This window comes from Mytilus californianus, unplaced genomic scaffold (assembly GCF_021869535.1).
Source record: "Mytilus californianus isolate M0D057914Y unplaced genomic scaffold, xbMytCali1.0.p SCAF_12, whole genome shotgun sequence".
NCBI lineage: Eukaryota > Metazoa > Mollusca > Bivalvia > Mytilida > Mytilidae > Mytilus > Mytilus californianus.
This window is the reverse complement of record NW_026262604.1, coordinates 28287436-28305183: the sequence shown is the minus strand read 5'-3', so window position 1 is coordinate 28305183 and position 17748 is coordinate 28287436. Positions and strand designations below refer to the sequence as shown.

The 17748-nt window shown below is 32.2% G+C and overlaps 1 protein-coding gene across 2 annotated transcripts in view; it reads left to right on the top strand.

The window, feature by feature from the left end:
• Nucleotides 1–17748, top strand: part of LOC127721644 (carboxypeptidase inhibitor SmCI-like) — an 85868-nt gene that overhangs the window by 43853 nt on the left and 24267 nt on the right. Inside the window, exons 1-5 of one of the 2 annotated variants that reach the window (XM_052228419.1) lie at nt 7383–7504; nt 8629–8821; nt 9710–9874; nt 13138–13265; nt 14757–14874. The exons of the other annotated variant lie outside the window; for it this stretch is intronic. Coding sequence (XP_052084379.1) covers nt 7463–7504; nt 8629–8821; nt 9710–9874; nt 13138–13265; nt 14757–14874 — 646 coding nt within the window. The 5' untranslated portion in view covers nt 7383–7462. Of the gene's footprint in view, nt 1–7382; nt 7505–8628; nt 8822–9709; nt 9875–13137; nt 13266–14756; nt 14875–17748 lie in introns of those variants that run through there. 2 annotated transcript variants of the gene reach the window in all.

The following is a 17748-nucleotide window of genomic DNA, read 5'->3' as shown; positions in this document are numbered from 1 at the left end:
AACCTGTAAATTGTTCTATTTTATCCTTTGAGATCCCCAAAAACACGTGCAATCCAGTATAAACAAATTGTGAATTTTGGAATGTATTCCCGACACCGACAATTCAAAAATCTTTAAATATGCCCCCGTTTCTTCTCTGTTCAAGTGTTGATGACTCTTAAAGTATAAACATTACTTCCTTTCAAAAGCAAAAACAAATCTTACTTGAGTTGATAATGGAGCGCTCTGCTTTCTTTCACTTCGTATTTGATTTTGGCTCCGCAACTTATCTTATTCAAGCGGCAATGGTGAGTCTTATGTAGATGAAATGCACGTTCGACGTTCCAATTTTAAACGTGTGATTATTTTTTTTACAAACAATATAAACAGTAACTCATGTACCATGAGGCACGTGTTTTAACTAGAAATGTAACTTAATTTGTATAAAATGAGAACACTCTAAACAAAGAGGTGAAAAGCAGTAAATTGACATTCAAAATTTATAAGTGAATGAGAAAAACCGAGAAAGACGAAACAAACAAACATCCAATAAAAACTTATCAAATTAACAAGTCATGGTAGTTTAATTTTTACCTCTTGAACACAGTAAAAGGGAGGCGTGATTTACATTTTGCATTAGCCTATATTGATAAATTATTATATTCCAGTTTGTGTGCCGACATTCTTGTTAATTTGATTTTTTGGAAGTGTTTTTTATCTTTTATATGACATGTATAAACTGAGGGTGATTTTTAGGGTTCATGTCCTACTAGCTCCCCCGTCCTTCCATGTAATTCAAGATGCAAACCAGAAACCGACAACCTATGTCCGGGTGATCAAATCTGTTGCCAACAACGTTGTTGTCGGGATCCAATATTATGTAAGTAAAAATGTAGATGTATCTTTGATAAGTTTTTAAAACAAGTCCAGTGGTCAAAATTCCTATGCTGAAATGATATTGATTGCTACGTTTTGTTTTTAGTTAATTAACTATTGATATAAAACTTTTGAAAGAAAACAGGGTTTTTAATACCTTTAATGATGGATGACCCTAGTCATGTTGCCACAAATTTTTATCAATTTTGCTAATTTGATACATGTTGTGGCGTCTTACCATTTTGACACTAGCATCTTTGGTGAGTCTCATTTATACGAAATTAACGTTTTGTGTACGAATATCCTGTTATCAATGATGACTTTTTTTTAACCATACATGGTAATTATGCATTGTTTGTTAACTTTCTCTCGTGTACAGAACTCATACCAATGATGGTATATTGAAATTGTATGTTATGGTTAATGACGAACATTTAATAGATATAAAGGCTTATAGACTTTTTAAAAGTCTTTTCGTATGAGTGCCTTATATAATGAAAATTGATATGATTGAAGGAAACCTAAGTTTAACCGCCTCTTTTTTGCATGCCAAGAAATGTGGAAGACCGGTTTAAAAAAGTAAACATGGTAAAGTAGAAGGGAACACTATTTGTTTCAAGTTTTATTCTGTTAATTTGTCAATTGCTTTAATTTCATTCTCTCATCATGTGTTTGCATTGATAACATTTGTTAACGCAAAAGACATATTAACGTATCTTGTGTATGTTTGTACCGAAAATTAAAAAAAAACAACTTTAGACTTCATTGCCCCTCCACGTTTGCAAATCCCTCTACCGTAGTTTTTCTTTGATTGCATACGATTTTCGCTACTTTTTAAACACGGGTTTGTATCCTTAGCGTTATTTGAAACAATATATTTATTTTTTTTTCAGATCCGAAGAGGGGTGATTGCCCTAAAGATCCAAAACCAAGAAGTTGTGTTTTTAGAACCTCCGAATGCCAATCAGATAGTCAATGTAATGGGAAACGTAAATGTTGTAGATTTTCATGTCATAATTTTTGTGTTGATCCTAAGGATGAACATAAACTTATTATGATAAATGTTTAAAATTAAAATCTTTATTTTTAGAAGTTGAAATATGTTTTCATTTATCTTAAAATGATTATATATTGCTAACTTTCTTATAATTGTATCTTACCTTTTATAAATACAATTATCTCACATTGACGTTTTTTCTTCATTACATCTTTAGTCAGTAGCTACAACTACTAAACATTCGCTCAAGATTGGATGGGTCTAGTATCCATCAATACAGACAGCTATAACTAACATAAAAAAATGTAAACGCACATCTTACTTAAATTATTTCAACTGCACATGATCATATGGTTTTATCAAAACAAGATAAGGCGTGACAAAAAAAGAAGAACAAAAACCAACAATTGAACAATTAATTTTGTTATACAAATGTACAAAACATTAAATCACAGTCTAATATAAAAACAAAATCCAAAATCCAAAACTGTAAATATACGAATAACTTAAACGTAAATTTTATTTCAGTTTTAAAACAAATTATGCCAAAAGAACAATACACATTAAAAGTTCAACCAACTTATATTTGCGGAAACATTATTTTGCGTTTAACCCTTTCTAGCCCATTTCGCGATTCTTAAATGTACTTGGTATAGATGAACATGGTAAAATCCAGAGTTTACATATTCGGGACGATTTATATTTGCGTTATTTTTTTAATCGCAAAAGTCGCGAAAATTAGTTAGCTCAAAGTATATAAATACATATAGTTTCATAAATTAAAAAGTATAGCTTTGGGGTCACTACATGTTGCGTACACATTTTAATTATACGTATTTGTACCGTTTTGTCAACTGTCCCTCTGACGTATACCTCAAAATATACACAGTGTTTCCATATATATACATTTAATTATACATATATAGATATAAGAAGATGTGGTATGACTGCCAATGAGACAAATCTCCATCTAAATCACAATTTGTTAAAAGTAAACCATAATGGGCCAAAAGACGGAGCCTTGACTCACAACGAACAACAAGCTTTAAAGGGCCCCAACATGACTAGTGTAAAACAATTCAAACATATTATTATACGTTCTTAAACAGTAAACGACAGACGAAAAAAGTGTTTTAGTTGTAACTTATTGCTTATTACATTTGCCAAATGCCAAATGTTCATCTTTTTTTGTAGCAAAAATTATCTGCCAGACATACAAATAAAAGAAAATGCATGGTGTATTTCACAAAGACAGCAACCAAACACTAAGAGAAATTAAAACATAGACATGATTGAAGGGTCCACATATAAACACGTGTCTATGAAAAATGTGATGCTACACACGCAATAGCTACAAACGCCATTACTATAAAAAAAAATCATGAATTATTTGTCTTTCGATAGCAAGACGGTAATGTTTCACACAATTATTACATGTTTAAGATATAAATAACTACAAAGAAATGCAAAATAAATTGCCTAGCAGCAATATCATAAGCAGTGCAGAAGTCTCTGTATTGCACAACACATATGTGTACAGAAATAGTGTAGAGAAATACAATTGTTAGTACTGCTTGAAGGTATATTTTGTCGAACTGATGTCCCCTGTCCACCCACACACACAAATGATACACGCAATCACTGCATAACGAATAATTAAAATATAACATGCACAGCGGCGGTCATTTTGATATTAAAAAAAAACATAATATAGTTTAAATGTTATTGAAAAGTGATATGTTTATGCCGTAATGTTGTAGATTTTTAGGATACTGCTTAAAATGTATTTTCTTTTTTTAATCTGTTATAATATAGTGTCACTGCCCTGACACATATGATGAAATAATTTAATTTTGGATGTAACGCGTCTTCTAATTGGCTGACAGTGTTTTGTCTATCAGCTCATAATTTTGTCATGTGACCGTGACGTCCTCAACGTTTTTCATGATATACTCCGGCTTAAAATAAAATTTAGAATTAAATTATAAGGAAATGACTGAAATATTTTTTCTGTCTATTCGAGATAGACTACACGGGTTATTCAGTGTGCACCACATTTGCTGTTATTTCGTCATAGACAGAAAAAATATTACAGTAATTCCTTAATGGTAAGTATCGTTGATTGGAAAATGTGTGGATTAAGCTTGTCCAAGGAAATATAAGGAAACATTCATTTCATACTAATTTTATTGTTTCCGTGGAAACGATGGAGATTTTAAAACTTCTCCTTATGATTGGTTTTAGATCAGTTTTTGAATAAAAGAAATTCCTGGAGCAAAATAACCAAGCCGAACATAATAATTGAATCAAACTACCCTTACGTGACTGTGTTAAATACCTTATCTTATTATAATTGGCCATGTTTAATCATGTACCAACATTGAATTGATATATATGTGAGAAAACTTTCTAAAAGGTTGGAATAATTTATGACATTTTCTTTTATATATGCTTTCAAAACTGTTTATTATTGCAATTTGAAATGTCACCGCAAACACGTGTACATATTATCCAACTGAGAAATTAAGTTCATAAGAAGAGATGCCAAAGATACCAAATAATATTCAAAATAATAAATGAAAATGACTAGCCATAAAATTAAAAACGACAAACAGATAAGCAGTATACATAGAAACTAAAGAATGAGCAACAAGAATCTCATCAGATATTGGGGATGATCTTAGGGGCCTCGGAAGGGTAGGCAAATTATTAAAACGGAAAATCAACATCATGAAAAGAAAAAGTTCGTTTCATTATTTATGAATCGGTCAAAAGATTACTATGAGGGAATCGAATATCAAATGCATGTTTAATCGAGATCGCATAAATATACCACGCTTAATTAATCTGTTCACATGTGCATGGTCGCTTTTCCACTTTCAGAATCGAATACATTAAAAGGGTTGCAACAATCTGTAAACATGTTCTTTTCCAATATAAACTACATAGGAAACGTAATTAATCTAACTTTCTGCAACTGTCGAGACATGTGAAAGCTTTACAGTTCTGGAAATCATCAAACACTGACAGAAAGACTAAAACACCTAGACACCATTGAGTCATATTGTTTGACTAACATAAACTTCTTCAAAAAACTTATTATGAGATTCATGGTCTTACACTTCCGAAGTTGTTATGTTTGAAAATGTACCATACTCTATAGAAGAGGGACGAAAGATACCAGAGGGACAGTCAAACTCATAGATCGAAAACAAACTGACACCATGGCCAAAAATAAAAAGACAAACAGACAAATAATAGTACACAAACACAACATAGAAAACCAAAGACTAAGCAACACGAACCCCACCAAAAACTGGGGGTGATCTCAGGTGCTCCGGAAGGGTAGGCAAATCCTGCTCCACATGTGGCACCCGTCGTGTTGCTTATGTTATTACAAATCCGGTAAATAGTCTAATTCGGTAAGTCACATTCGTGAAAAGGGAGGGTATTGTAGTTACGACATAAGGAACATAACCGATATCATCTGTGAAACGGTTATTCCATAGTGGTCAACCAACTCGTGATGGCGTCCGTAAAATTTACGAAGGGATGACTTCAACTTCACCATTTGGAACTCTTGGTTTAATAGCTTCCTTGTGAGCAGCAATCCTCTATCAAGGAAATCATGATAGGAAACACAAGCCCTGGACTATCGTATCAGTTGGGAGATATATACTCCGTATGCAGGCGCTGCTGGAATGTTGCTACATAGAAATGGAAAGTTTACAATTGGGAAGCTGCAATCATCTCTTTTGTCGTAAAGTTTTGTTTTCAACCGACCCTCATTGTCAATTTCTAGATGTAAGTCAAGATACGAGGCAGACTTAACTGTATCTGTAGTATCCTTTATCTCTAGTTCGATTGGATAGATTCGTTCAACATAGTCACCAAATTTTGTATTATTTAGTGAGAGAACATCATCTATATAACGGAACGTATAGTTAAAGGATATTGCTAACTTCTTATCTTTCTTCCTAATAAGTTCCTGTATGAAGTCAGCCTCATAATAATAAAGAAACAAGTCGGCAAGAAGAGGGCCACAATTGGTTCCCTTTGGAATTCCGACAGTTTGTTGAAAAACACGTCCTCCAAACGTAACAAATATGTTGTCAATCAAGAAATCAAGCATCTTGATAATGTCAGTTTCAGAGAATTTTTTGATTGAATCAGAGTGATTCTTTACAAAGTAGGATTTATCCCTCCCCAAGACAAGATACTTGTATCTACGTTCGCCATTCTTTTTAATGAAACAAAGTAATACCAACTCTTTCAATTTGTCTTTTAGTTTGGAATTGGGAATACTTGTGTAAAGTGTAGAAAAGTCAAATGTTTTAATACTATTGCAAGATGAGAGAGTCTTAGATTGTATGTACTCTAAAAGATCTTTGGAATTTAGTATCCACATCTGATTCACGCCACCTCTAGAATAGGCAATTTCACAATAACTTTGGAGTCCGGCTTTGATTGCTGATAAAATAGATGTTAATAATTTAGTAAGAAGTTTCGTGGAGCACTTGGAAGACCCAGCAATATACCGTTGTTTGTAAGGACACTTATGTAGTTTAGGTATCCAATACAGTGATGGAAGGTCCAGTTCTTCATCTTTGGTTGAAATTCCAAATGAACATAGAACAGACCTGTGATTATCCAGGATTTCCTCTTTGGTAAGTGTCGTGAGGGTATATGTTGAGTTTCCAAGTGAATTGTCAATACCTAATTCATTTATCAAGCAGTCTATGTAATGATATTTACACACAAATGTTGTTTAGGGCTTTATCTGCGGGGACAACAACATATTTGTCATGGAGGTAGGACAAGTGTTTTGCAACATTTGGGTCTTTAAAAATTGACGTAGCGTGGGTATTGATATGCCCATTTAGTTTCTTACTACGGATTTGTATCAACAACCTCACAGCCTTAATCCATTCGGAAAGAGTATCTACGTCTTCTTTCTCGCGTTTATCCCATTGCCTGGCATAATCCTCGACTGAATCCATCAGTATTTTGAAGTTGTATTTCCAATTGATGGATTTAGGCTCACGATATTTCGGACCTTTGTATAACAAATTTCGCAGGGAAGTGTTATTGACAAATAGGCTATTGCAAATCAATATTTCTGATTTGTTGTTAAATAAATTGACATTTGGAAAAAGATCATGATAAACATTTAGATAAAAAAAAGAGTTTTTTTTTAATTACACGCAAACCACACAATAGTTGACAAAATGTTTATTTTTCAGTTCCTACATAATATAAGAGAAAATAAAACAGAAATATTTCAACCAACAATCTGCAAACGATTGACATTCCTTACTTATATTAATTAGCAGAGAAAGATGGATTCATAGAGCACTTTTAAACCGAGCCGTTGTCCTTGAACATTTGGCTTCATTTACATTAATGTTACCTATAACATGAACACCAACTGACATCAAACTGAAGTTTGCTAAGTTATTTTTCATATGTGCATTAGATGATATTTAAAACTACACATGTTGCTAATCCGCTTTCCCGTACCTCATCTGTATAATTTATAATTTTTGTTATGAAATAGTGCATATTGTATTCTGGTTTAGTCTAGATAGGTGTTGATTTTATTTATTCAGGATGCAGTTAAGTCTCCAACTGGTATTCTTGTTTCTCGTCTTGGTAAGTTTAATTTATTGTCACCTTTTCACAACTTTCTATTAACTATGATGCTTTAATTAGTTTTAACATTTTTTACACGCTACAGTATAATTTCTTAAACGTCTTTAAACTCATTTGGTAACTTTGATGTATTGATTTGGCATCAAAAAACCCATACATAATACTGACTAGTGGGATTAATACATCAATTATGAATATTCTGAATGTTCGGATATTACTTTTGTTGTAAAGTGTTTACTATTATCATGCTAGAAAAGCTTAACAACATGGCGGAAAACTTCTTTCCGGTGTTCGTTTTTACGTCATCATTTTGTACCTTTAATGTGTCGATTTGGCATCAAAACAACTCAAACAATATACTTACTAAGGCGATTAATTAATCACAAATACAACTTAAACTACTGTGTTGAGCCTCTTCTTTAACTGAATTGTTTTTCGTATTACATGTATAACAATCGCCTTCATTGCGCCATACAAAAGTTTCACACAACTAGGCGGTATTCTCCCCATGGACGTAGTTAAACCTCCAAATACCTAATTCATTACTCTATATAGTAAAGCTTGCCTTTTGTTTAACATGAAATTCTTATTGATTAATCCAAAGTATTTATAAAATATCCCTGCAACACGATTCCGAATTGGTTGCCTGATTTGATTTTTTGGTGTCTCAATTCACTTGCAATATGTGCTTGCAGTTCTAGTGTTTACTGCTCACGTTCCCGAATTTGTTGCCTGATTTGATTTTTTTGGTGTCAAAATTCACTAGCGATACATTTTCGCAGTCTTAGATCATAAGATACCAGAATAAAATTCTAATCTGTAATTTTATTGATTATGACCCTTAGACTAGGTTTTGAATGGCTTGGAGTATGATTCATGCATCGCAGGAGTCGATCACCCTGTCGATTTCATGTGGTTCCCTCAGTTTGTTTAGTAGCTGGCTTTGTCTTCCTTATCGATTTATAGTCATCGATAAACTACTGTTTTTTTTAATTGTACATGTTGTGAAGTAATATGTCTATGAATGGTTTGTATTCTTCAAACAAATAAAAAAAAGAAATTAGTAACTTAATGAACGGTATTGTTTATCACTGGAACAGTTTCATTAGATAATATCATTGCAGATATTTGGTGTAATATCGAGTGATAATATTTGCGACCTGCCGAAAGTCGTTGGTTCATGTCGTGCATCGATACAAAGATTTCATTATGATGTTCAAACTGGGCGTTGCAAAAGGTTCTTCTATGGTGGTTGTGAGGGCAACAATAATAATTTCAAAACAAGACGAGATTGTGTTACTGCATGCAGAAAACGAGGTACTTGTATTTTATTCTCGATATAGTTTCTGAACTATACAGTGATTATGTTTGTAAATAAGACATGTTTTCTCAACACAATATAAGTGCACCGTATACGAGATATAATCACGCATGTTTGCAAATATCTAATTCCATGGAGTACATGTAGAGCCGATAAAACCTGAATGTATATAGTTCAAAGGATCAGAAACCGATATGTGTAAAAATATACACATATTTGAATTGTAAATCGGCTAAATAATAATAATTAGAAATTTAGTTTTAAACTCATTCATCATGTCAAACAGGGCTATACAATGTTGTTTAAGACCGTCCTGATGCAATATCGTTAAATGTTTACTTTATAATATAATATTGCATCGGAATCAAAATAATTAAGTGCAGTAATAACCATCATAACAAAGGAAACATAGTTTTTTTTTCACATTTTCTTCTTTTTCATTTTTGTGGTAATTGCTGAAAATTCACTAAAATTGAAATGCATCTAAAGGAGGAGGAGGAGGAATTATATGAGCTATAATTTAGTCCTGAAATTTAAGAAATAGTAAAATTCGACAATCAGTTCTAAAGTATGTTATTTCTGCAAAAACAAAATGAATAGGGTGGTATAATCTATTCACTATAATCAGTCGTGATGTTACAATGAGGTCATAAGAATGTTGACCAAGAACGTTGGAATTGACGAAATGGACCTCAAATGTAATGTCATTTAACACAGATGACACATGCTGATTGTATGATCTTTACATGCTTTTTGTTGTCTCCTTGACACATTTCCCATTTCCATTCTCAATTTTATTTTGCCAGTGATATCTTGATAGTATCGATATTTACCGTAAAGATCATGTTTAACATTACTGAATTACTGAATATTCAACTTTTTAGTGTGCACACTACCAAAGCTGATTGGGGAAGGTCAATCATCTATACCAAGATGGTTTTACAATACCAAGTCAATGCAGTGTGAAGGGTTTATATATGGTGGACGACGAGGCAACAGGAATAATTTTAGAACCAAAAGACGATGCGAGCGACTTTGTAATGGCGTTAGTTAGTACACTATGATAGCTTTTCATTTATTAATTAGCAATATGGAAATAAGTGTGTTATATTATTTGTGACACAGCAACCGTACTTCACAAGAATATATAAAGCAGCTGATCGTCAGAATACGTTTAAATAGCAACTATAGTATACAAAACTGCAAACATTTATATTTCCAAAGTGGACCTATAGAATTGAGACAGGTATTGAAATACGGTAAGTTCGGGGCTTCTCCTCTCTCTGCAGTACAACCTTTGCTGAATTTCGGCGTTCGTTTTACTTTGCGGGATGTACAAACTATCATCGACGTCAGGTCAGAATTGGGACGTTAAATTTGATGCTACTTGTAAGGTGAGTGCCACGCTTAGCACGTTGACGAAACCTTGCAACAACTTTGGCTTGTGACTCCTTGAAGGCTGTATACTTATCTTTAATAAACGAACCGTTATTATCAAGCGGAATATCAAATTTCCCGATTTTCATCCCAGTCATCCCACCTTGTATTATCTACCTAATGGTTTAATTGTTAATTTGTCCTCGCCCAGAATATGTATTATACAATTATTACTGGACACTAAGCACAAAAGTGCGAAAAAGATGCGAATGAATTTAACAGAGTCTTAAATGATCTGCCAACACCACCAAGTTCTTTATATTTTTCGACACAAAAAATACATCTTTGACAAGGTAATTGATACTGGACTCACTGACAAGCGGGAAGGGAAACTAATGTTTTTGAGGAATCGACCCTAACAGATATTTTTTTTGTTAATTTTCAATTATGTTGTTCTAAGATATATCTAATGAATAACTGAATGGTGGCTGTTTGTTCTTTAAATATTAAATTCATTTTGGTTCGTTTAATGCACATAACATCTGTGTATGAACATAACGGCGGTGTTTTGTATGTATTCATAATATATTATAGCAAACGAACGACAAAATCATTAAAAATTAACAAAATACCTACTGACCTCTTTTACTAAAATTTTACTTTACTAAATTTACGCCAGCAAAACTTTCTTAACAATTATCTTTCGTTATAAGCAACAATAGTTTTTTTTGTTTGTTTTTTTTAGAACAAGGTGCAATATCAGCCATATCTTCAAATAAAAAACTAAAGTAAACGTGATTGTTTATAAATATATGAAAATCATGTCATCAAAAAAATTCAGAGACAATTTTGTTTCTTATAATAATGTGCAATTTTACAAAACCTTATACCAAATTACGTTGGCATATATTAAGGATAGATTCTTGTTTATAAAGAAAAATTAAGGCGGAATGAATTAAAAAATTATTCAAACCCATAATAAGAAAACAAACTGACAGAGGTATGTCCAAGACACAATGTAGTCTCGATATCGACGACATCGACGATATCGACGACATCGACGATATCGAGTGGATATCGACAAATAATGATCCAAATGTTTATCTGCTACATTTTTCTATATAGGCAATTTAGTTTCTCCTGGTTTGTGTAATAAAGATATCGATATCGACGACATCGACGATATCAAGTCGATATCGACACATTATGTTTCAAATGACTATCTACTACGATAATCTATATATATAATTTAGTTTCTCCTGGTTCGTCTATTTTAAGATGTCGATATCGACGATATCGAGTCGATATCGACACATTATGTTCCCAATGTCAATCTGTTTTACAGTTATGTATATAAACAATTATAGTTTCTCCCAGATCGTCTATTTAAGATGTCGATATCGACGATATCGACGACATCGTGTCGATATCGAAAAATTATGTTATGAATGTTTATCTCCTACAGTTATCTGTATAGACAAATTAGTTTCTCCTGGTTCGTCTGTTTTAAGATATCGATATCGACGACATCGAGTCGATATTGACACATGTTCCTAATATTTATCTGCTACAATTATCTATATAGACAATTTAGTTTCTCCTGGTTCATCTGTTTAAATATGTATAGTATACGTTCCTTAATTACACATTAAGATAAGGGGATGTTGCACGATTTGCAATGAGACAACAGACCTCCAAACACAAAAAGAATGAGGATGTTAACAACTATACGTCACCTTACAGTCTTCACAGAAAAGATTAACAATAATACCGGCATGACAAAATGTTAAATATTTCAAATGGGAAAACAAACATCCTGATTTATGTATAAATGATAAACAAAAATCAAATATGACCGACAGCAACGGACGACAACCACTTAATCAAAGAGCTCCCGAGAATGGTCAATCACAGTAAGGATGTGGCGAGGTTAAACTTAAACGTTAAAACTTCCCTTAAATCTAGGACGGTGGTGTAGCATCAATAAATAAAATTCAACAAATAGACAAAATCAAAAAGTACCGATCTAAGAGTACTCGAAACTATTCAATTAAAGTTAAAATCTAATTTCAACCAATAGATAAACAATGCTTTCTCTGTTTGAAATGGGAACCAGTTCACATCCCATGGATTTCAATTTTACCAAGCAAGTCATTTTTGTACTATATATGCATTTTTAGATCTTTGTATGCAACCATATCTCACTAAGTTAACACCTAAATTACCATGTCAGCTATTGTCAATGTAATACAAGCAAAAATTTTGTTTTTGTTTTTTTGAAGAATACATTAATGTGTTTAAAGGATACATTACTTTTGAGAAGTGACCAACTGATTGTCTTTTAAAAAAATAAATAGATTACAATTCAGCCAGCATTTACCCCTATATCAATCTTCGGTCTTAATTTAATCAGCTTGTTATGTCTTATTTTTATTCATTATCTTAAGTCATCATCGATATCGAGTCGATATCGAGTCGACATTGTCGATATCGACATCAGGTTTTGTCATTGGTGTCGTCATTAAAATCTACATCTAGTTATGGGTTATGATATGAATGTATAAGTTCATCGATATCGATTCGATATGGTGTCGACATTGTCGATATCGACGATATCGACATCCTGGTATGTCTTGGACATGTATGAACTGACAATGCGAAGGAAAAACACGAAAAACTCCCAAAAGACAATCATGTCTACAAAACACAAAACAGAAAACTAAAGACAGTGCAACAGAACACCAAATTCGGGAGCGATCTTAGGTGCTCTGGAAGGATAAGCTAATCCTGTACCATCATGTCGCTCATGTAAGTACACATTTGGTGATAAATTGGTGCGATAACTTTTGTCCGTTTGTATTATTATCGCTACTATTTGCACATGTAGATTGATAAAAAAAATGAGAACAAATTTTGTTATTCTGGATAATTCTAGTGAAAGATCCATGTGGACCAAATCCAGGTTGCGCTCCCCCTCCGCCAGATACCTGTCCAGGCTCTAGTTATGAAATTATAAATGGTGAAAAATGCTTTACTGGATGCACATATCCAAAGTGTAAAAAGGTGATTTTTTGGTTTTACTATAAATTGTTCTTGGGTGACGTGAACAGTATGTTTTGACATTTCATTTATTAATTAAGTCACGAATAAGTACATTTTTGACATGTATTAACTGATCGAAAGTATACATCATATATAATCGCTCAACGTTAATAGCAGCCATGCGTTTAAATAAGGAAGAAAAGCACACATTTACACAAGTGGGTAGCCACGTATCGGACCTTTGAACATTATTTGCACTTGAACATTTATTAGAACATAAAATAGTATAACAAAAACACCGAACTCCATGTACAGGAATCTAACAATATTGTTTTCAGGTAAGTCCACAATAGCACTAATAAAATATCAGTGAGGGCGGTGTTAAGGAAATTGTAGTTAAAATAACAATTCAGACTTTCTTTGGGTGTATACAGAATATTTTTTATTTTAATAAAACTTTTCGATAATAGGGGATGGTCACCATTATGTAACAGAAATATTCTTCGATAAATATTGATACAACTTTGTGGCAATTTATTGCAGAAACTACTTATGTGGTGTTACTTTGACGTTGCAAACATATTGAATAGGAAATGTTTAAGCCGAATGAACAATTTACGTAAAATAAAAATACAATTGCTTCAAAATTGCTAACCGTTTTTAGAGATATTATATATAACTTTTAAACAAAGATCATCATATACCCAATGAAATGATGTTGCCGGAAAAAACAAATAAATGACAATATGACAAATCCAAATGTCAAGTATAAGATTTCGTGAAACAAGATGAATCATTCCTAAATATTTCAGTTTTAAGACATTGTTGGTTTCCATGTTGGTTTATAATTGTATTTTGCTTGTGTTTACCAGGTCATGCATTTATCAGACTGTTTATGACGTATTTACACTAAATCCAGTGGATGTGTACTGATTGATACTTTAGTATTAGCGAACATGATTCATTCATTAGTACTTATTGGCTAACTAGCTCTAAGTAACTGCAAGTACCCAAATATCGATGTCTATTTTTTTATGTTTATTTGAAATGGCAGTACTGTCAGTTTACCTGCCAAAGGTCGAATGTTCTTTTTGGGCATTCTTCCTGCATCCACAAATAAAAAGTCAACGTCACAAAAGAGTCAATAGTCCTGAAAAAAATTGAAAGCAACACGTTAAATAATGTCATGCGTTCGAAGCGCTTTTCTGGATTTACGTTCATCAGGAACGCTCATAGCCAAACATTTGAAATCCGAGGATGTATAAGTACCGAAACCGTTGAAGGTGGCATTAAACCACTTTCAATCAATCATATGTTCTGTTATTGGCTGAAGGTGATTTTTTTTATATAGACCTATGTCAAATTCAATTTAAGTACTAACTACATTTGTTTTTACTGTTAGATTTTGACTGTTCTAATTTTTCTTTTATTTTAGCCACATTTGTTTATTTTTGGTTTGTTTGACATTGTTTGAGTACTTCTTTTGTTTTTAAAAACTAACGACGTTTTCAGGGTTCCTGTCCAAGCAGTCAACCGTTGCTTCCATGTGGTTTTAGATGCAATAACGATCGCCAATGTACAGGTGATCAACTGTGTTGCCAACAAGGATGTTGTCGGGATCCAATTTTAGGTAAGTTACAAAATTCAATCAAATATGCAAAGAAAACTTGCCTTCAAATTTTGTATCCTGGTCTTTTTTAATGTGAACACTAACGACATAAGATTTCCATTTACTTATATTAGAATTGATACAAATGTGACAAATGTTCATTAGAAATATTGTAGGGAGGAAAACAAAGGTGGTTAGAAACGGTGTTTTAATATCTTTTGAAGGTTCAACAGAACCTTTATTTTCAACTGACCTTTTCAACCGATATTGATTTTTGTAAAGCTTACGCGAGAACTAATGAACAAAAGTACTGTGTGCAAAGGACTTCAATCATAAAATCATATGCAATTGTGTATGATGCAACATCAACAGATACGTGTACTTATATTGCTGAAAGCATTTTACAGTATTTAAATAGAAATTGGCTTTTTAAAAATTGAAAATGGAGGGAAAACTGTGAATTTAATCCTCCGCCACAGTTCAGGCGAAGCGATTTAAAAAGCATTTGAAGAATCATGATTTTGACTTTTATCAGTTTTGTTCATTTATTTTTGTATGCATTTTATCGTAATTGTTTACCTTGTTGATGAAAAGGAACTATTTGTTTTGCATGAGAAAATGTTATTAGCGAAAACTACAATGTTTCTAGTCTCACGACTTGTATTTCCCATTCGCTCGCTTTCCAATCCAAATCATAATCCGATGTTTAATGTTCATTTTTTAATAGACAAGTGTATATCTAATTCGTTATTGTTTTCTGTTTGGTATTACATTAATAACTAAGATCCATTTGTTACAGCTGGTGATCCGTTTATTTGGCAATCGCCATGGCAGTCAGCAGTGTTTAAGAACATCCGTTGTTCGACCTGATAGTCAAATGCGTTTTGTTAAAATATACTTTTTCACTTTTTTGGTCTTTTGAAAAATAATGTTTGGACTGTTTTTATACCCCTCTACCAAGACATTTTTTTTTGTATGCACATGTATAAAAAATGCGGTTTCTATCCAACGCAATCATAGGTTTTGAACGTTGTTTCCAATTTAAACTTGTTTAATTAGTTATTTCTACAGTCGAGGCAAATAGGAAATACCATAATATTATGAAAAAGCATAATTCTACTAACATCTTGTGGCAAATTTGAGTTATCTTTCTTAGACTCACCCTGACAATTAAGACATGGGAGATAACAACTTTTGTCTTAAAGGAAGTTGTAAGGAAGATAACTTAATATTATCATGAGTATAATTAGGATACAACATAAATTTGTAATACTTATCAAGTTTGATAATCCATATATCCATTCCATATCTGTTTTACAATGATTTATTTTTGTACCAATTTATGAATTGATAAGACTTTATCGAATTATAATGATTTTTATAACTTAAATCTTTGCATAGGTTATAGTTTACAATGTTTAATCTCGCGTTCCAATCATATTATGTTTCCATTTTTATTCACAATTGCATGTTTTTGTTGTGTAATTCTTTGACGCTATCGGTACATCTTATCAGTGGTAAAACGGCAAAACCCTCGTGTTTTTATTATTATTATTATCATTATATGCATAAACAAATTTCTGTCTGTGTTTTTCTCGTACAATAACATTTGTTGGAATTGATTGTAATTCAGAAAATATTGCATAGTGCAAGGAGATTTGGTGTCACGATATCTCAGTAGCATGAAGTCTAATCCCGACCAGGGAAGAACAAAAATTTACAGATCCAGCATTGTTGGCCTCACTATATATATATATATATATATATTCATTATCATCCATGATTATTACAAAGATGTGAAACCGGTTGGTGAAAAAATGTAGAAGATTAAAGGACTTTAAGAGCATTTTGAAATTTAATTTTATTTCTTTTTCTACTAGTGTGGACGGAGAATTCAATTTTAAGTATTTATATATATATAACTCGTCTAAACATCAGCCCAACAATGTTAGATCTGTAAATTTGCTTTCGCAAATTTTTTGTTCTTCCCTTGCCGGGATTCGAACTCGTGCTACTATACAAATCTAAATTGAAAACAACGTTCAAAATTATAATTGCGTTGGATAGATAAAGTATATATATAGGTAAAAAAAATATAGGAAAAATAAGGGTGAAAATGCACGATATATTCATATTCAATACGAATATTCACATTTTGTCTATTCAATTATCAAATTGTTGAAAAATGTTCCAATAGAATTCTACTGGTTTCACTGCTTAACAAATACTCATGAATGAATTGAATATAAATACTTGGTGCATTTTCAGCCTTAATTTTTCCCCTTTTTTATGCACAGCGTGGACAAAACGTAAAACTTCAATATATATATTCAATAATGTAAGATAAAGAACATTAAGACTTAAACCAAATGTCGGAGTTGAATTTTGTATATCAACTAACAACACAAATTATCTTTATAACCAATGTTAGTGATAATTTGATATAAGGTCCCAAAACCGATAAGAAAGTGAAGTTTATTAACTATGCGGTTTGGGTTCATTGTTAAAGGCCGTACGGTGTCACCTGTAGCAGTTATTTTTTGTGTTATTTTGTCTCTTGTGGAGAGTTGTCTCTTTTGAAATCATACCACATCTTCTTTTTTATATTGTATAGTGTATTACGAACTAAAAAAATGAGTAAGAGATATTAACAAGAAATAATATGTAGGCCTAAGTTTAAATAGATACCTAGAATTAAATATACTTTTCTCTGTATGTGTGATATGTAGTTTTATGTAAAAAAATTGGAAAATGTAGAAACCGTACGTGTTCAACAGACGGAATTGTGTAAAACTTTATGATGAAATGACTATTAAGTTAAGTGGAGTTTTGTTACACTCTGGATTCTTTAAAGTTTTGACACAACATAATGCAGCTCCAATTCTTCCTTATCAT